At 40.8% G+C, this 21,825-nt stretch overlaps 1 protein-coding gene across 1 annotated transcript in view; it reads left to right on the top strand.

Moving 5' to 3' along the window:
* FAM120A (family with sequence similarity 120A) overlaps positions 1-21,825 on the top strand; it is a 239,048-nt gene that overhangs the window by 178,402 nt on the left and 38,821 nt on the right. The window contains exons 11-13 of the mRNA XM_029600848.1: positions 2,689-2,938; positions 18,894-19,008; positions 20,020-20,229. Of these exons, the coding sequence (XP_029456708.1) occupies positions 2,689-2,938; positions 18,894-19,008; positions 20,020-20,229 (575 nt within the window). The remainder of the gene's footprint in view (positions 1-2,688; positions 2,939-18,893; positions 19,009-20,019; positions 20,230-21,825) is intronic.

Genomic DNA, 21,825 nt, shown 5'->3' with positions numbered 1-21,825 from the left:
AGCATGAATGTGAGCATAACTTGCTGACCGACTAGAGGCCAGGAATGGGCGGCCACAAAGCATGGAGGTTCCCGCTTCTTTCCTGGACGTCCATGACTTCGAGCATCCATTACGGGCCTGTGCCAGACCGCGTGAGCCATGAGTGCCTGTAAAAGTAGCAGGGCCACTGAGCAGGGAAGTTTCCTCTTCTTTCCTGGAAGTCCATGACTCCGAGCGCCCGTTGCGGGACCGCCTGAGTCGTGAGCACCCAGAAAAGTAGCGGAGCCCCTGAGCATGGAGGTTCCTGCTTCTTTCCTGGACGTCCATGACGCCGGGCATCCGTTACGGGCCTGTACCAGACCGCCGAAGCGTGTGCACCCGGGAAAGTAGCGGGGCCACTGAGCATGGAGGTTCTCGCTTCTTTCCTGGACGTCCATGATCCGGGTGCCGTACGGGCCTGTGCTGGACCGCTGGAACCATATGGTGGCCCAGGAAAAGGAGTGTCTATGACTGTGTCTCTTACCTGTTGAAATTTAAGGGATGCCGATGTTGATCTTCCTATTGTAATATGAAAGGCACCAGTTCAGACCAGTCTTTATATAAAACTGACCCAATTTGAACTGAATAGAAAAGGACAGTCTTACTCCGAGCAGTGATTTATATACCTGCCAGGCAGGATTATGACGCACCACAACGTCATGTTAGGGGAGATATGAGAGAGAGAGCTATGTTAAATGAAAATGTAAATGGATAAATTGGAAACTCTTATTTGTTATTATTTCTTATTTGTTGTTCTGTCTAATATGTATGCCCTTTTGACAGAAGTTCGATGCATTCTCAAGCGCACGTGAGATACTGTATGGATGTCCAATAAAGTAAAATCAGTAGCATTATGGATGCTCTTTTTTTTTTTTTTTTTTACACCTCTGTACCCTTTTTTGGTGCTGTTGTGATTTGTCTTATTTGAATACTGTATCGGGCATCTAACAAAGTGGGTTTTGCGCATGTTAAAAGAGCAGGAGCCTGAAACAGAGGAACTTTTTTACTGCATCAGTATTGTATCTGCCTGTTAGCAAGAGAAAATAGGCATTTTTAACTTACGAAAATTCTTTAAAGATACTTTTTTATGAGTGTCATGCCTTAGTTTCCCTTTAATCCCAACTTGGGACCATAAGTATATTCTTGAGAAGCATATGCATGCTGATGAGGCCCTGAAAAATTATGTACACAACCTGTGGAAGGCCAGAAAGTTAATTGTGCACACAACTCTCAAAGGTTTATTAGCATTTCGCTTGGAGAGTTGTATAATACTTTATGCTTGTGAAGAGTATGTCAAATCAAAATGAATATTGAGCTGGCTATGTTGAAATACTGTTTAAAGAAATCATGTTTAGTTGCTGATCCAGTATAATCTTTCCATCTCTTTAGTTGTCAAGAAATGATCTATGGAGTTTATCAAAAGAAAAAAATAATCAGTGCAATGCGTTTACTTGATTTACATCTGTTGTATTACTATCATCATTTTTGTTGGAATACTGGTAACTCGGCAAGATGCACAGTTATTTTGCATGAATTAGGATGCTGGCCCTGGTTGAATTATATTACCTAAGATCCACTGATATTATCCAGCACTGCTTCTCTTTGAGCTATATTCTTTACTGCTGTGAATTATCAACAGAACCTGAGCAGGATCATCATGGCACTTCTTTTACTATGTAATAGGAAACAGAGTGCTGTGAAGGTAATGTTGGGCAAATGAAGTGGATTCAGTGAGAGGAAGACTGAAGGAATCTTTGAGCTATTAAGTCTTACTGTGATCTTGAATTTGAGAAAGCCTGGAGGGCAATTCTTAAAGGAGACTGGATCTCTTGACTTGAAAGGCTGACAGTGAAAAGCAAAGCAATAGTGAGGATGACAAGAACAGTAGCATTAGTATACATTAAAATAAGGAAATGGATATAGAAGATTATTAAATGAAGCATAAGCAAAGGTGAAAACATAAGAATAAGGGAAAGAAACCACTTTTAATTGTGGGAGGAGAAAGAGTAGAGAGACTTGCCTGGTTTCATTTGGCATTTCACCCATCTTCCTTTCATCTCCTTTTTTGTCTAGCTTCCTATAGGAAAACTGGCCTGTCCCCCTTGCCCAACAATAAAATTTGAAAAGTTCATCCTTTTTCATTCAAATTTGCGCCACAGACAGTTGAGTGCCTAATAACCCCCAATTCTCACATGCCATGTGCCTTTGACATAACCTACACTTACAAATCCTATCTCTTTATATTTCTTATAGAGAAGCAGTTCAGTGGCAAAAGGAGGTCAGAGCTCCTTATCAGCATTTTTAAAACTGCCCTGCCTTTTGTTATTGACTCTGGTCATCAGCTGGACTCAGTTTCTTATACAGAAAAACTGTCTCTAATGCTTAATTATGTACTTATTACACAGAAATAAACATATTAAATGTCATAGAAATGTGCAAATAGGCACATGGAAGTGGGTTGAATTAGCACAAGTTTGAAATTTGTGAATGGTAGTGCCAGTTGTCAAGGCTTCAACCCCAGTATTTCTTGTTGTACAAATTCCTCACAGCAGCATGGAATGCGCTGGATATGGCAGGTGCTATCAACAATTTGTTGTATTATCCACATTTTTCATCTTTAACACACTTAAGAGTTGTTTTTTATTCCTTCCTTTCCTTTTAATTCTGCAGTTTTTCCAGTGATAATTAAAGAGTGGGCTGCCTATAAAGGAAAATCTCCCCAGACCCCTGAACTAGTAGAAGCTCTTGCATTCAGGGAATGGACCTGTCCCAACCTGAAGAAGCTGTGGCTGGGAAAAGCAGTGGAGGATAAGAATCGGAGAATGCGAGCTTTTCTGGCCTGCATGCGATCAGACACACCAGCAATGCTTAACCCGGCTAATGTGCCCACTCATCTTATGGTGCTCTGTTGTGTATTACGGTGAGTATTATCTATTGTTGTCCTATGGAATATGAACGAATAGTATATCATTTCTTACTTTTCCTCTGAATGCTTCCAGTTTTCTGATATTTTATTCTTTCACAGATATTTAATATCCTATCTTTTGGACCTCATATGCTAAAGGCTTTTTCTCATTTTGTATCTAAGTTGAAAAAATGACCCTTAGTATTGATGCTTTTTTAAAGAAATTTCTTAACTCTACAAATGGGCTAGACCCACTTGTTTACTCATTATTATGCCACAGAAAAAGATTAGCTACTTGGATTTAGATAGATTTCCAGATACTAATGACACTGCAATCTGATATTTAAAGTAGCAGTAGCACTGCCAAAACAATTTTCCAATAATTGTTTTCCAAACCATATCATTAGGATGCTTGAATTTTTTTTATCCTATGTACAAGCAAAATAAATGTTTAAAATTGAAAACAAAACAAAAAAAAATCTTCCTGGTTTGCCACCTTGACACTTTAGATCATCAGATACCCGTGTTAGCCATCCAGTGGCCCATCTCAATTATGAACTGCCCAGACATTCAAGACTGATCTAAGGAGAAAAAGCAAACGTTCCTGAAATAACAGTATAAAGATGGATAAAATGATTGAAATGAATGTGCATTGTGAGTTGTGAGAAATGTCTATTTACTGCCTTATGCAAACCAAACATTGTATTCATTAGCAATTATTTAATGCAGTGGTTCTCAACTGTTGTGTCGGGACACACTGGTGTGTCGCAGGGCTAGCAGGAGGCTGCTCTCTCCTCCTCAGCCTGGGTGAGAGTCAACTGACTTCTTTATTGGACCTGACAGGAAGCTTCTCTTGCTTCCTTCTCTTTTTGGCACAGAGGGAGGCTGTGTTTTTTTTCTTCACCCAGATCAGTGTGAGACATTACTAACTCCTGCTCTTCTGGGCCTGACAGGACATCAACTTTATCTTCCCCTGCTGGACCTGGAAGTGATGCTGCCGATGCTCTTTTCACCCTGTGATGCTGGGCAGGGAGAAGTAGAAGAAAGAAGGGAGGGAGTGTAGGGATTGCTGAGCAGGAGGGGGTTGTGGCTGGGCAGGGAGGAAGAGGGCAGGAGAGTCAAGCAGGGGAGAAGGGGGTACAGAGAAGAGAATGCAGGGAGATGCAGGGATGTGAGTGTGAGGGGATGATTGAAAAGGAATCATTGGGAGAACTGAAGGATAAGAGCCATGGAGGGGAAGTGACAGAGTGCAAGAGCCATAATATGTCAATTTTGAGAATGAGCATTTTTTCTAACTTTTTATTTGGCTTAGTATAGGAGGAAATATATTTGGTGAAGGTCAGTTCAGTGTGTGTTACCAAGGTGAGGTATTTTACTAGCATGTAGGCATTTCTATCAGTCTTGTGTTTTCTCAATAGGATATGTGTTGGTGGGGCACTGCTGCCTTTTCAGAGATAGGGTTATTGCTGTTTGAGTCCTTGGACTTAGTGCTATGGTATGGCAGGTTTGCTACACATGTGCTGAGTGGTTTGTTTGTTTTTTTCCATGTATTTTACAAGGCACGAGTTCAGGGAAATGTCCTAGTTCTGTTGTGCACCTATTGTTGGGAGTCAGAGTTCCTGTGGATGTACCACCTGTCTTTACATTTAGCCCTGTGATGTGCATGAGTTCAGTGTGTCACATATGTGAGCATCACCTGTCAGGTGTGTCTTGACAGAATAAAGGTTGAGAACCACTGATTTAATGTATGATATATGTGAAGTTTTTGAAATATACATACATTAAAGAAAAATATATTTTATAATATGACAAAACATTTCAGGAGAAAAAGGGAAATAAACTTAAGAATGGGACTAACAATGGGAGGAATAGAGCCCAGAAATGGACAGATTGCTGATTTGAGGATTTTAGGTAGTGCTGCTTTACATTGATTAAATGCATTTATATTTATGCTCTATCAAACTATTTTTGATTTGCATTATGCTGTGCTGACAGTTTGATTTTTGTTTTTTTCTATATGTTTTTAATATGAGCTGCTGAGAGCACTGGATTAGCAGCATATAAACATTTGAAAATAAATAAGTGAAAGTGGTCAGTGATGTTAATGAAAGTGAGGGACAATGAGTGTTTAGTACATCTAGTCTCAATTTGATTTAGATAGCTGCAGTGTTCAAGTGTTCCTAGACCTGTATTTAAATTCATATATATGGTCTGCTGCCTACACAAGTGAAAAACTGAAACCCTAATTTGAACTGGCTGTATGAGATACAGCTGGACAGCTTAAGAGAAAGATGAAAGAAGGAAACAGTGCCAGAGACCCAAAAGTGGTGGAGGTAAAAGGGAAGGATTTATTTTCTGAGAAACTGAATTAGACTTGAAACAAAATTGAAATTTAGCATTCGAATTAACCTACATAATTTAAATTTAATTAAATAAAATATTTGTAGTCCACCTTTATAGGCTGAAGCCAGAACAAGTCAGATCACAATATTCAAAGCTTAAAACAATATTGTAGAAGCAGTAACTTGCAAACACACCAAATTAAAATACAGCATAATGATAAAATAAAACCAGAGGAGACAACAATTAAATCAATCCTAATCTTACCCATTATTGGTAGATACAAATCTTCAATATCCATTCTAAAAATAGATTATCTTCCCATGATGTTGCCAAAAGTCGTAGCGGATTCTGGAATCTTCTAAACGGTAAGACCCATGCTATTGCGTTGCAAAAAAGATGGGGTTTTCAGTTTACGACAGAGTGGTATGTAATCATCTAGGAGTTGAAGAAGCAAAAGGTTTCACATTTTTTGAATGGCTCCTGAGAAAACTTTTGTCATGGTTTTAGTATGTTGGATGATTTTTAAGGATGGGACAGTAAGACTTTTTTTGCTTGACTAGAGCACAGCACTCATGAAGGATGATATCAAGAAACTTTTTCTGAAAGTATTCGGGCACTTTCCTCTAGGAAGAAAAAACTGAGACTTTGAACTCTTTCAATTTATGAATAATACACAATGATTAATTTGGATACTGAAGGCCCCAAACTGTTTCCAGTGGCAGTAGAGTTTCGTTTTCAGTAGAAAATGAATAAAATCCCACTGATATTTGCATGAGAATCCCAGTAATTCTTTTTGTGAGACTTTACGCCCTTTGAAATAAGAAATATTTTCCATCCCTTTGCCTTGGTACATGAAGACGTGCTTGTTATTCCTATATCATATTTTCACCCCTCCACCCAATATACATATGCATAGTTTATCTTAACATTCTAGTAGGCTGTAGACTTAAAAAGGCTTTTCATATCTAAAATAAGATCTTATCTTTTCAGAGAATAGTATCCAAGCAATTGTTTTGTATCTAAAAAAAAAAAAAAAGACGGACTTACTAAAAGTTTTAAAAACAGCTTGTGAGGGGTTGGGCTGATGTCTCAGCGGCAATGCTCTGCACTGCTGTGTGAAGGAGACAGTTTCAATTCCCGAGTCTGGCTTCTGTTCCTGCCAGCTGGCTCTGTGTTTTGGGGGAGCCAGTCCTGATTTTGACCCATTGCCTACATAGGCTTGTCCTGTTTTTTCCTAAAATAAATTAATAGGTACATCAGAACTAAAAGTTCATGCATTCAGTAGGGTAAAACCAGGACTAGAACAGTGTGTCCTGAAAAAAAAAAAGGGAGACTATAGACAACCCTAGGCTGCTTGAAGAAGTTGGAGAGGCAGTATTCACAACCCTTAGAGCAGCGGTTCTCAACCTTTATAGTTCTGCGACCCTTTTAATACAATTCCCCACTATGTGGCGACCCCAACCGTAAAGTTATTTTCATTCATAGGCCTAAGTAACTGTACTGTATATATCGTATTTTCCGGCGTATAAGACGACCCCCAACTTTTACAGTTAAAATATAGAGTTTGGGATATACTCGCCGTATAAGGTTACCCCTCTTCCAACGCATTCCAACGTTTACAGCAAGAGGGAGTGACTCGAGGAGTGAGGGCGCGCTGCCCGATTGGCCGGTGCTGGGCAAAAGGGGCTTGCTTCGGCAAGCCCCTTTTGCCCAGCACCGGACAATCGGGGAGCGAGGGAGCGCAGAATGAACTTTTTTTACTGCATCCGGTGAGGGGAGGGAGTGACTCGAGGAGCGACAAAAAACCCATATTTCCGATGGTCTCTTAGGCGACCCCTAGCAAATTGTCATTCGACCCCCAAAGGGGTCGCGACCCACAGGTTGAGAACCGCTGCCTTAGAGGAAGGGTGACCTAGTCATCCTGCAGTAGTGATATTTAACTCTGTAAGAGCATACTTGTGCCAGATTCCTGAGGGAACTTCAAGCTGTGCCTTTCCACTAGCGAGAAGATTGTCAGTGTGATGACTAGGCTAAATCAGGGTCCTCCTGATCCTTGACCGGTATGGTGTTCAGGTTATCCTTAATGAATATTCATGAAAGAGATTTTCATATACACTGACTCAGTTTAATGCAAATCTCTCATATTCATATGCATTAAGGATATCCCTGACAGCCAGATCAGTTTGCAGCCCTTGAGGACTGGATTTGGACACACCTGGAAAGGAAGGGTTAAAAGTTCCAAATAGAGAAAGTGATGTCATCCACTCATGATGGCCTCTTAACATTGTCTGTCCATGAGGCTGATTACTAAATTAGCAGCTCCAACTATTCTTTAACCCTCTGCATCCATGAATAAGGTCCCCAGGGACTATTAATAATGGCACATAGTAAAAAAAAATCGATTGATCTGAGACAGTTCTCCTTAACCGGAGCTACAGTGCCTTTGAAAGAGGGAGGCCTGGTCGGCACATTGAGCTCACGGCAGACCATGCTACTCCAGAGAGTGACAATGAGATTGGGAGCGGGAACTGTGGGCTGACAAGAGCAGACTTCCTGGCATGGTCTCCTGATCTTAAAAATATCTCCCTGGTGAAGCAGGTGATACAAGCAGCAATTGGAGAAATCTGCTACAAAGTAGCTGAACTGGGGAAGAGAGTGTTAGATGCTTAGCAGAGGGTGGAAGAGCAGGCAGAGGATATGGCACAGCAGAATAAAGAACTGCAGCAGGTGACACATGATGCCAAGATTTATTATATAGAATACAAGACCCCGAGAATCGCTTTCGAAGAGGAAATATTTGTATCGGGGGTTGCTGGAGGAAGATGAGTTCTCCGATTGCACCCAGATTGTGAGAGAGATTTTCAGGCTCATCCTGCTAAGTGATTCTCTAGATGCAGAGCCTCCAGAGGTAGTGGTGGATCAGGCATATAGGATCTGGGAAAACCAATGTGTAATAAACCAAGAGATATTGCATGCCTCCATTATTTCACTGTTAAAGATAAGATAGTGCAGAAAGTTAGATGTATAGGTAACATTACCTGGAAAAATAAATTCATACAAATTTACAATGGTATCTCAGCCATTACATTGCAGCATCATAAAAATATGCAGCCGCTCATGGAAAGGTTGAGAGTTGAGAATGTTCACTACAAATTATTATATCCCTTTGGAATATCTTTTATGATTAGTGAATGCACTTTGGAAGTGCATTCTTCAGAAGAGGTGCTGACTATTTTACAAAAAGCTGGCATCACACTGAGGAGCAAACAAAGGTGGCAAAACCATTGAAAAGACGCAAAACAACACGCTGGCAAAGAATTGGTAAAGGAGGGAAAAGACAGCAGAATTCGGATAGTGACTTGCCATCAGGAGACCCTGGTACTGCTAAGTTAAGCAGCAACAATATATAATGCCTAAAACCCATAGTTACATGCCAGTTGCGTATTTACCGATTCATACAAGCTCCTCGGTTCAAAGTAAGAGAAGTTTTCACTTCTGAAGTGTATTACACTCTGTCAGTGTTGCAGAAGGTTTATGGTTGGATGTTTACTATACATGAAATAGTTATATTGAGGGAAGTGGCCACTATTGGGTGATGCCATTCCTCCTGGGAGGTGAACTTGGGGTGTACACAAATGTAATTATTGGGGATATGGGAGAAGGGTTGGAGGGGAGGAGAGAGGGATAGGTAGGGGAGGAAGACAGGAGGGGAAGTGGAGGAGCTAGTGACTTCTGTGTGGGCTCTGGGGTTAAATGGGGCATTTAATAGGAAACTTTTGCTGTAATGACTGACATTAAACTGGTCTCCCTAAAAGAGAAGGGCCTCAATTTGCCTAGAAAGAGGCAGTTACTAATTGAGGAAGCAAGAGCCACAAGGACCTCAATCGTTTTCATTCAAGAGATGCATTTTAAGAAAAGAGAGTTGCACCTACTCAAAAGTAATTTTTTTCCTTCCATATCCTTTGCATCCAGTACTACTTGAAAAAAACAAAAAGGGGTGGAATTGTTTTCTCATACTTTGCGTTTTGAAGAGAAGATGGAATGCAGAAAGAATAGGGAGGGAAAGATTCTTGGCAATGAAAATAAGGTTAAGCAATGTTGTTGTAACATTTATCAATATCTATGCTCCAAATACTGATCGGGGGAATTGTATATGAAGTTCAGAGAGCAATTAAGCGATTTGATAGAAGGTTATGTGTAATGAGAGGGGACTTTAAACTGACTTTTAATAAAGCTATGGATAATTATCCGTCACATACTGATTTGTTAAAACCTCATAGAAATAAATTGAAAACCCTGGCCAACTCATGGGCACTTTTTAATATATGGAGGATAAGGAATCCCTCACACAAGGGCTATATATTCTTTCTCTAGAGTTCATATGTCTTGTTCATGTATAGATCTATTCCTTCTTAACCAAATAGGTGTATTGGTTTGTAAAATGGCAGGAATCGGTCCTATTACATGGTCCGATCATGCGCCTATATTACAGATATTACAGAGATATTACAGAGAGAAAAAGGGAAACAATAGTGGAAGTTAAATGACTTTATTGCATGATTCACAGTTTTGTACGAGAGGACATAGATTTTTTCTGTCTAAATGATATTGGAGAAGTTTTGGTGCAGATACTCTGGGACTGCTTCAAGGCAGTCTTGCGTGGTCAGCTAATATACAAAGCAGCAGTGGTTAAGAAACAAAAACAAAAATTAGAATTGGTAGCATCCATTAAACAGCTAGAAGCCATGCATAAAAGCAGTGGAAGCAACAAAATACGAAGAGTTAGATGAGAAAAGATGCAGATTAAATGCTATAACATGTGAGGAGATTCAATATAAGGTTGTTGCAACCTATCAAGAATATTTTGAATAGGGAAATAAATTACTGGATTTATTAGCTTGGCAATTAGAGACAAATAGTTCAAAATCAGATTTTGAAAATTAAAGATGTGGGCGGAGACTCTTCTATATAATAATGACCAAATCAGAAGCTGATTTGTACAGTTTTATCAGGAATTATACACAGCTGACCATGCTGTTAGGGAGAGTGATATAGATCACTATCTGGGAGAGGTATCTTTGCCAAGTATATTCATAGATGTTGCTCACATACTGGACAGGGATATTACAAGTACTGAAATTGACTCCGCAATCTCTTCCCTTCAATTAAATATATTCCCAGGATTGGATGGCTTCCCGGGACAGTTTTATAAAAAGTTTAAGGATTTATTAATCCCGCAACTTCAGAAGCTGTATAACTCCCTGTCAGAAGATTCAGTATTAATGAGATCTAGGAACCTGGCAGGGATCACTGAATTTCCTAAACCAGGAAAAGATGCTACTTTCTGTAGTTCTTTTAGACCTATGTTGCTTCTGAATTTAGTTGAATAGAGTATTGCCAGAGTTAATTCATACTGACCAATCTGCTTTATTCTGGGAAGACAGGTAGCATACAAAATTGTAAATTTGATTAGGGAGGCAAGAAGGTACAAACTGTGGATGCCGAAAAAGCATTTGACCATGCTCACTGGTCAAATATGTTTAAAGTATTAGAAAAGAAAGGATTGGGCCCCAAATTTATAAAATGGTTGTCGGCAATGTACTCCTTTCCCAAAGCTTCTATTAAAGAAAATGGTTCTTATTCCCATATATTTGAGTTAGGAAGAGGGACAAAGCAAGGATGTCCATTATCACCCCTACTTTTTGCCTTGGTCATGGAGCCTTTTGTGAGGAAAATCCGACAAAATGGGGATATACATAGCATTGTGGTAGCAGATGTCCCTGTTTGCGGATTATATTTTGTTTGTTATAGCAAATCCATTATTATATCTACCAGTATTGTTTAAATAATTAGAGGATTTTGGTAGGGTGTCAAGATTTAAAGTAAATATGAGGAAATTTGAGTTGTTAAACTTAACCCTACATGAGCCACAAATAAAATAAGTAAAAGATGGGTTTCCCTTTAAATGGGCCAAAGGGAGTATTCTGTACCTGGGAGTCCAGATAGGAGCGGATTGACGGCAACTATTCTAGCTCAAATAGCACTCTCTAATGGATAAAACTGTAAAAGAGTTAGAACGGTGGTCCCTTTCTCATTTTACCTGGTTGGGGTGAATTGCAATGATAAAAATGACAATCTTATCTAGAATGGATCTTCCCCCCCCCCCCCCAACAATTCCCATTGATGTGCCTGCTCGGTTATTGAAGCTCTTACATAAATGGATGTTTCATTCAATTTGGAAAAAAAGGCTTCTGAGAGTAGCATGAAAGGTACAATTCCTGAAAAAAAAAGTGGAGCAGGTTGACAGTTCCCGATTTTCAGTGTTACACAATTGAGTCATATATCACTGGTTTCCAAACAGCAAATTCAAACATTGGGAATACATTGAGTAAGGGGGGGATATTGCAGGATGTGCTGTAAACCAAATTTGTGTGGACAGCAAAATGAAGGTAATATTAATGGAGTGGAAAATCCTTTTTCAGCATTAACCTTAAGGCTTTGGACTAAATATAGGAGTACTCTAACAGTGCATAATTGTATATTCTTCATTGATGCTGTTGGGCATATACTGTATGTAGGTAAGGAATGTCAAGTAGAGTCTTCTTATTTTAAAAGATTGTGTCAACTAGGGATATGGTGGTCTGGGCAGCTATTTTCTAATAAGTTAATGGGGTTTTTGGAATTGAAAAATTTGTATAACGTACCAGATAAGTACTTCAGGTATTTGCAACTAAATCGTTGTTTATCAGCTGATGCTGTCTCTGATTTTGAAGTTATGTGCTTCAAGCAAAATTTAAAAAAAAAAAAGGGGGTTGCTTTCCAGATTGTACTAAATGATTTTTCCTGTTGAGAGGAGAAATCCAGACATATGGTTAAATGGGAAAATGATTGGGGGGAAGCTGTTGCTGATACTATGTGGGACGTACAGATGGTATTATATGCCACATAAATTACATAAGATATAGCCAGCATACCCTGTTGGCAATGTGATCAAGAAGGAGCATACTATCATATTTGATAGACTTGTCCAAATATTACAATTTATTGGAAGAAGATAAGGATAATTAAGGCTATATTATCCATATAAAGTCTATGGAATTCCAAGATTTTTCTATTATCAAAATACCTGAATAACTGGCCTGCAGATGGAAAATCCTTGATAAATCTTATACTGTAGCAGTTCATTGGAAGAGACCGATGGAGCCAACTCATCGGACATTAATACAGAGGATGTTATCATTACACTGCATGAGCTCTACTGTGATAAGAAGAGATAAGGTGCATCTTTATATATCTGTTTGGGAACCTTTCAAATAGCAAACCTGAACCTCCTGGTTTATTATAGATTTTTGCTGGATTAGGGGTGGGAGGAGGGATAAAAAAAATGGAAAAATTACCCATAGTTGTGCATATATATTCATTTGTAACTGTCTTGATCACAGGGTAGCGCCTCCTTGTGGCCGCTGAAATGGATCCCTGTGGGAAACAGCAAGCAGTAACGAGTGAGACCTTGTTTCTATGCTCTTGGACAAGGCCTCAGGCTTACCTCAGGGCCAGGTAGCTAGTCTGGATTGGCGGTATCCCCTCCTTGTGACGAAGGGTGGAAAAGACACTGTTTCTCCATTCCTGTTCAGTCTGAGGTATCCATGAGTTCAGTTTTTTCCTCTGTTTCCGTGGACAACTCCACTTCTGTTGGCTGTGGTTGTTCCCAGCGTCCTCGTTCCTCCACCACCAGTGCCTCAGCTCCACCCCAATCAAATGTTGTCTAAGCTAATGTCCGGAAGCCCAGGCCAAGCCCCCTCCTGCCTAGTTGTTTCCTGTTTAGGCTCCCAGGTTTCCTAGCTGGAGCTAGGACCCATGGGAAATGTAGTCTTCAGAGGCTTAAGGGGGTTCCTGAGACTCCTAATTTTTTTTTTTTGTGCCCTGCCAATACGCTCCTGGGTTTTACTGTGGGAGCCAGCTGTCTCCCGAATGGATACCTTCTGTCTATCCTCTCCCTGTTCATCACATATCCCGCCCCCTTTTAAAGACTCGAGGAGTCCTGTGTACTTGAGCTACCTTCATTTCTTCTTGTCTAGATTCGACGTCTGCATTCATGTGTTCCTTTCCAGCCCTATGTACCACATAAAAATTGTATGTTTGGAATGCTAGCTACCATCGGGTGAGGCGGTTGTTGATGTTCCTCACTTGCTGGAGCCATTTAATAACTGGACACGTTGCCCTAATAAATAGTAGTGGAGGGCTTTAATAGCCCATTTAACTGCTAAGCACTGTTTCTCAATCGTAGTATAGCTATATTTGTGGTCCATTAGCTTTTGGCATAGATATATAACTGGATGCTCTTCATGGTCATGAATTTTGGATAGTACTGTGCCCAATCCAACCCCAGAGGCATCGGTCTGTAGGATGAATTATTTCTGGAAATCCATTCCATTTAACACCAGCTCTTGACATAGGACTTGTTTTAAGTCCTGGAATTCCTGTTCTTCTACAGTTCCCCATTGTATCTGGTTTGGGTTATCTTTTTTAAGAAGATTTGTGAGAGCGCTAGCATGGTCAGAAAAATGAGGGATCAAACAGCTTGCTACTTGAATGGAGATAATCCTTGATGCTAGCTATTTTATCTTGGAGTGGCTTTACTCCATGCCCCCACTATGTGCCCCAAATACTGGACCTCCCTCTCGGTAAAGTACATTTTTTTGGGTTGGCTGTGAGCCCGGCCTGGCATAAAGATTCTTACACAGCCTTCACTCTGGGTAGTTGTGTTGTCCAATCCTCTGAATAGATGACAACATATTGGTGATGTGAATGTAGGACGATGTCCATCATTCTTTGACAGGTAGACGAGGCCCTCTGCAAGCCGAATGGCATGTGGGTAAATTGATATACAACTTGAAGAGTGGCAAAGGCAGTCTCCTCTTTCGCTGCTGGTTATAGAGGAATCTGTGAGGTCGAGGGTGGTAATGTATTGGGCTTGGCCTAAACATTCCACCAGTTCCTCTGTTTGAGGCATGGGGTAGGCATTGAGTTGTGACATGGCATTAACCTGGCGGAAGTTGATACAAAACCTTAGTCCCATCATTCTTTGGAACTAGTACAATTGGACTGGACTAAGGGCTGAGGATTCTTTGATCACGCTCAACTGTAGCTGGACCTTTTTCTGCCTTGCATCTAGTAACCTAGAGGAGCTTTGGCAAACCACTTTCTCGATGGTGGTAATAATATCAAGGGAAACTAGCTGTGTATGGCCTGGAAATGGGGAGAAGACGTCCCTGTTTCAGGAGACCATGTCTTAGACCAGGCCAAGTTGTTCTCTAGAAAGTCCTGGTGCTATTCTTACTTCACACTGTTGGTGAATCTGTCACTTGGGATCCCAATTTCAGGTTCTCCTCCCCTAGACTGGTGGCAAGTTAAGTCCCCCCTCTCTCTCTTTACCCATGGTATGTGTATGTTTACATGGTATGTTTGTATGTGTCTGGAGCCTAGTCCTAATTGGTAGTCCACGGAGCCTAGACATCTATTATTCCCAGCCCCCGCCATTTGGCCAGTATTTTATTGGAGGAGGTGAGTAGTAGAACCAGAACCTTGTCAACTTCACAAAAAATGTGTTTCCCGTGCCAAACGGTCATAATAGATGCGTTGTTTTTCCTGGGCCCTTCTCAGGTTGTCAGCCTTCAACCTGCATGCTTATCTTAGCTTGTTTCTAAGCTCATTCAAGTAAGAAAGCATCTGCTGATTCAGGTGCATTCCCTTCCCATTCTTCTCATATCACATCTAAGGGGCCTCAGGGTTATCTTCCAAACATCAGCTCAACGGGGGAAAAGCCTGTGGAGGCTTGTGGGACTTCTCGGGTAGCAAATAGGAGTAAGGGGATTAATAAGTCCTAGTCTTGAGGGTCTGTGCCTAAACATTTCCAGAGCATTGCTTTTAAGGTCTTGTTGAAAAGTTGAATGAGACTGTCTGAGGGTTATAGATAGATGTGGGAACATGCTTGATACCAAAAGCATTCCAAATCTGCCATAAGGATGGGACATAAAATTAATCCCTTGGTCGGTGAGGACTTCCCTTGGAAACCCAATGGAGCAGAATATCTTAATAAATTCCCGTGCAATTGTCCGCACGGTAGCCCCCCTGGAGAAGAATACCTCATGGGTATCACATAGCATAGACTAAGATGACCTGAACAAATTGTTAACCTTGCCTACTCTTATCTAAGGGCTCCATTATATCTATGGCTATCCATGCCATTGGTTCCTCCACTATTGCCAATGGAATTATTGGAGTACATAGAGGGTCTTGGGCATAGACCTATTGACCTTCAAGGCAGGATAAATAGAAGAGTTTTACATCTAGGTAAATCCCTGGCCTGTAGAAATGCTGTTTTATGCAGATCAGGGTATTAACTATAGCATGGGTTATTTTTCCCTATATGCATCACCTTGCACTTATCCACATTAAATTTCATCTGCCATTTGATGCCCAATTTTCCAGTCTTACAAGGTCTTCCTGCAATTTATCACAATCTGCTTGTGATTTAACTACTCTGAACAATTTTGTGTCATCTGCAAATTTGATTATCTCACTCGTCGTATTTCTTTCCAGATCATTTATAAATATATTGAAAAGTAAGGGTCCCAATACAGATCCCTGAGGTACTCCACTACCCACTTCCTTCCACTGAGAAAATTGTCCATTTAATCCTACTCTCTGTTTCCTGTCTTTTAGCCAGTTTGCAGTAGGCATATGTCTATTAGGGATGTGAATCGTTTTAGGACGATTAAAATTATCGTCCGATAATTTTAATATTGTCTTAAACCGTTATGGAACACAATACAATAGAGATTCTAACGATTTATCGTTATAAATCATTAGAATCGTGAGCCGGCACACTAAAAACCCCTAAAACCCACCCCCGACCCTTTAAATTAAATCCCCCACCCTCCCGAACCCCCCCCAAATAACTTAAATAACCTGCGGGTCCAGCGGCGGTCCGGAACGGCAGCGGTCCGGAACGGGCTCCTGCTCCTGAATCTTGTTGTCTTCAGCCGGCGCCATTTTCCAAAATGGCGCCGAAAAATGGCGGCGGCCATAGACGAACACGATTGGACGGCAGGAGGTCCTTCCGGACCCCCGCTGGACTTTTGGCAAGTCTCGTGGGGGTCAGGAGGCCCCCCACAAGCTGGCCAAAAGTTCCTGGAGGTCCAGCGGGGGTCAGGGAGCGATTTCCCGCCGCGAATCGTTTTCGTACGGAAAATGGCGCCGGCAGGAGATCGACTGCAGGAGGTCGTTCAGCGAGGGTTCCGGCGCCTCGCTGAACAACCTCCTGCAGTCGATCTCCTGGCGCCATTTTCCGTACGAAAACGATTCGCGGCGGGAAATCGCTCCCTGACCCCCGCTGGACCTCCAGGAACTTTTGACCAGCTTGTGGGGGGCCTCCTGACCCCCACGAGACTTGCCAAAAGTCCAGCGGGGGTCCGGAAGGACCTCCTGCCGTCCAATCGTGTTCGTCTATGGCCGCCGCCATTTTTCGGCGCCATTTTGGAAAATGGCGCCGGCTGAAGACAACAAGATTCAGGAGCAGGAGCCCGTTCCGGACCGCTGCCGTTCCGGACCGCCGCTGGACCCGCAGGTTATTTAAGTTATTTGGGGGGGGTTCGGGAGGGTGGGGGATTTAATTTAAAGGGTCGGGGGTGGGTTTTAGGGGGTTTTAATGTGCCGGTTTTGCGATTTTTAGATTTTTAGATTTTTCACGATTTTTCACGATATTTTACCCCCCCAAACGGCAACAATACGATTCCCTCCCCCTCCCAGCCGAAATCGATCGTTAAGACGATCGAGGACACGATTCACATCCCTAATGTCTATCCTGATTGTAGAAGGTCAAAAGACATCATCATTTATCTAGAGTTTGGAGCTAATTAAGGCACAAACTCTAGGAATTTTGCCATGCTAGAATACATCAGTCACGAAGTTCATTCTCTGTTTCTTATCTTAACAAGGCACTGGCTGTTTTCCCAGTTTTAAAGTTGCACATCACATGTTGAGAGAAAAGGACAGAGTAAGGAAAAAAGTTAAAGTAGGAACTGCAACATATAGCACTGGTCAATTCAAATTAAGAATGATTCGGAGGTTATTGATTTTCATACTTCTGTATTTTTGAGGTACAGGGGACCCAGATACCATGTCACCTGGGCCCAGCTCACTCCTGCCTAGCTGTTTCCTTTTAGGCTCCTAGTCTTCTGGTTGGAGCTAGGGCGCCTGGGAAATATAGTCTTCAGAGGTTTAAGGGAGTTCCTGGTACTCCTTATTTATTTGTGCCCTGCCTATAATCTCCTGGGGTTCACTATGGGGGCCAGCTGTCTCCCGAGTAGACACCTCCTGTCTATCACAGTAGTGCAAAGTTTCTTTTGTATTGCATTCTGTGGTTAATAAAAATTTAATTGGGGGGGGGGGGGGATGTCCCAAGTAATTGTAGCCAGATGCCCCAGCAGTAGCCAATTCTGATGGAGATAGAAAGCTGTAAGAGCAGGAGTGAACTGCTAAGCTAAAAAAAAAGGAAATCTGTATGTGCCTGGCAGAATCATCTTTCTAAAGCTACTTTTACTAGCTAAGCTTTTTCTCCCTCAGGATACAAAACTAGCTAAAACATTTAATTAAGGAAACATGAAGTAGTGAATATTTGAAGTAAGATCTCTTATTACAATATGGAAATATCTCTGAAGGAATATGAAGTCAAGAATTTTGGAGGAAAAATTATTTAAAGTACAGGAATTTTTTTTTCAGTGTGCACAGAAGCATTATGTGTAGTTAGAATTTCTTAGCTAGTAAAATATGCTTGTGGGATTCACTGAACTGGTTTTGGGAAAGGAAGAAGGCTATGGTGAAAATGATTAATAGGACAATACTAGAATCTGTTCAAGGAAGTGTAGTTTCCAGTTTTAATCTTTGAGGTTCAGTGGAGATTAGTATCAGGAAATTTATACATTTTGAGAAGTCAATGAAGATGAATTTTTAGTCATTAACCAAAATTTGTTGACTAGTATAGTGACTTCCTGTTAAACTATGCATTACTTCTCCTCCTGCTGAAAATGTAACCAATTAGGTTTTGTATCCCTGACCTCAGCCCCAAAAATCAAGCTGATGACTAGGTTTTAATCTCATCATTCCAGCTGAGATATTTGTCATTTGGTATTTCAGTTCTAGTGGTCAGTAAAGGATTTCTTGGGGGTACACAACTGTGCTGCTTGAATTGTTTCAGAAAGGAGCCACTTCTGACCCCTGCAATTTAGCTGGGTTTATAGTTTGTAGAGTCTGGCATTTTCCAGTTAGTTTAGGTGGTTGTCATGTTTGCGTGCCCCAGCTAGACTATACTGGATATCTCTTTTGGGGCAAAGTTTGTCCTCCTTTTTTAATTCTCAGAAGAGAGATATTTGAAAGTGTAAGGGGACAGTTTTCTAAGTTTACTCTAACAAAACACTCTCTATAAACTGATAGGTTGGGAAATGCCACCTTTACTCAATACCTAAGCATTAGTATTATTCAAAGTAATATGCTGAGCATTCAAAGAAAAAAAAAAGTTTCAATTTAGTTTTTTGAGACTAAAAATGGCATTCTGCCTTGGTTACAGGTACATGGTACAGTGGCCTGGAATCAGGATACTGCGACGTCAGGAACTCGATGCATTCCTGGCCCAGGCGTTGTCTCCCAAACTCTATGAACCTGACCAGTTGCAAGAGCTGAAGGTAATTTCTAACTTCATTCATTAGGAATTTTCAGTTCATGTTTTCACTATCTGTATCCAAAATGGCAATAACCTGCAGCTGAAAGCTGGAGGAGTAACGTGGGGTGATTGGTGGGGGGATGGCAGAATTTTCATATAGCTTTTATAATCCATAGAATTTTTCAGTAGCCTTGGTAATAAATCAACCAATAGAAGGTCTGAGGAGTGTGTTTCTCTTTTAGATTAAATATTGTCTAAAGGTGTAAAATACAATGGACTTCACAGCTGGGACTGTGAAAGAAACTCTTATCTTCACCTATAACATGTTCAAGAACGTCTGTAAGAAAAAAAAATGAATGTACTGTGATTTCTGTGGTAGTAAATGTATATTGTGGGTGGTCTCAGCACAGTTCAGAACTGCCTGCTTCAAGAACATCTCAAAATGATTTATGCTTGTAATTTACAGGCAGTTTTGTCATGCTCCCTAATCCTATTTTCTTATAAAGGCAGACCTTTTGAAAAGAGAAGTTTTAAGATCTTAAGTAAAAGTTCTTAAGTAAAAGTTCTTCTCATTTTTATTGAAAGCAGTCTATATTTGTAGGTGATAGAGCTGTGTTGAAGCATATTGTTATCTTTAATAAAGAGTTTGAGTTGCATAAAGATTTGTGAGCTAGATGACTGACTAATTCAGGTTTTTCTTTCCTACTGTTGAAAATGTTTCTCTTTTGAAATATAGTTAAGTACAAAATTTACTTTGCCCTTCGAATTATACTTGAAGTAATGTCTAGCAGAAGGTAGGGATGCACCCTGCGATTATGCGTTCTTCTTTAATCTAGTTTTTAAATACTATATAGTTTTTTCTTGTCTTTGTTTACTACAGAAAAGTAATTTATATATAGAAACAGGATCCATAGTATCCTTTGATCTTTGACAAAGAACACAACGTTTGTATTTACTTGGAGTATATGTATATTTTTAGTTCTGTTTCCATGTCTTCAGCTCGAAGGAAAGACCTTTTTTTTTTCCCTTTAAGATTGAGAACTTGGATCCTCGAGGAATTCAGCTGTCCTCTTTATTTATGAGTGGTGTAGATATGGCATTCCTGGCCAACGATGCTTGTGGCCAGCCAATCCCGTGGGAACACTGCTGTCCCTGGATGTATTTTGATGGCAAGCTATTCCAGACCAAACTCATTAATGCCACCCGGGAGAGAGCTCCGCTTATTGACCTCTGTGATGGTCAGGTATGTAGTTGCAGTGTCGCACTTTATGAAGCTGCTGCGTTTTAACTACTTGGTCTATAACGGTTTTGGTAGTGTCTTTATCCTCATCCATCAACCCATGAATAAATTAGTCTCTATTTACTTTAATTATTTTCTGTATAACAAAACTCATGCACTGAAACCACAGGACAGAATCATAGAATTTGTTTTAGAAGGAATTTGTAAACTTGAAGCCATATACATGTTTCAGATGACTTCTAAAATGCTTACCTCTTCTGTGACTTGCTAGCTTAACAGCAGCATGTTACCTGAATTATTGCTGGGACTAACTGAGTATGTGACTGGCTTTTGAGAGCTGTGCTCCCTTCATGGGGACAGTCTGGAATAAGTTATGACTGATGCTTAAAAGCTCATTCTGCAGGGAGCATAGCTCTAATGCGCCATACACAATGTATGAAATTAGTCCAATAAGAAGGTTTTGCCTACAAGTTGTCTATTGACCTTTATATCTTTGTATCCACGTGGACTAACACTGCAACCAATCTAATTTATCCCAAGAGATCTAAATTGCTAAAAATCTAATGCTTAGAAAGCTGCAGGGGAGTGTAACAGAATCAAAATTGTATTTGATGGCCACTTAGATCTGAGAAAGCTCAGCAAGATCTGTGCTATAAAAGCAAAGGTAAGCAAACAAGCAAAAAGTTGGGCTAGTCCTGCTGAGGTCCACTGATGCTAAACCTGCAAACAAATCAGTCACTGAGGGCCATAATTAAGAATTTGGCAAGATAAGTGCAAAGACCAGTGGCTTTAATGGTTTTGAAATATTACATTCTTGTCCAAAGTTTTAATTTCTTGCATCTTAAGGAAGGGAAAACAATGGGTGGAGTAGCCTAGTGCAGTGGTTCTCAACCCAGTCCTTGAGAAATACCTAGCAGGTCAAGTTTTCAGGATATCCATGATTAATATGCATGAGAGAGATTTGCATGTACTGCCTCCATTTTATGAAAATCTATCTCATGCATATTTATCGTGGATATCTTGAAAACCTAACAAGCTAGGTGTATCCTGAGGACTGGGTTGAGAACCCCTGGCCTAGTGGTTAGAGCAGCAAGCTGTGCACCAGGAAAGCCAAGGTTCAAATCTCACTGACACTCATTGTAACTTTGGGAAGTCACTTTACCCTCCATTGTCTCAAGAACAAACAAGGACGGTAACTTTTAAATGGGTGTGCGTGTTCGTCGTCCCACGGCCAGGGACACGGCCATTTTATAACATAGGCACATGTATGCACATATGTTGTAAAGCAGACTGAACGTGTGCACATATGCATGCAATTTTAAGTGGACGCGCACAAATGCCACTTCTGCTGCAAAAGTAGGGGAATTTTAATTCACAAGCCACCATTACCAGTTTTCCCCATTCGTTTCCAGTTTGCCCAGTTAAGGGGTAGGACTTCCAAATCCCCCTACTTTAAAAGCTCCCTTCTCCCCTGTTAGATCCGACTCTTAAACCTCAGCCAATCTATCTATTTATCTTTATTGTATTATTTACACATCCTTCATAGTAGAAGTAAAGTTACACGGCAGGGTACCCTGCCGCACGCCCTTGTGTATAAGT

The sequence above is a fragment of the Rhinatrema bivittatum genome, chromosome 4 (assembly GCF_901001135.1).
Source record: "Rhinatrema bivittatum chromosome 4, aRhiBiv1.1, whole genome shotgun sequence".
Taxonomy (NCBI): domain Eukaryota; kingdom Metazoa; phylum Chordata; class Amphibia; order Gymnophiona; family Rhinatrematidae; genus Rhinatrema; species Rhinatrema bivittatum.
This window is presented reverse-complemented; position numbering and strand designations above follow the sequence as displayed.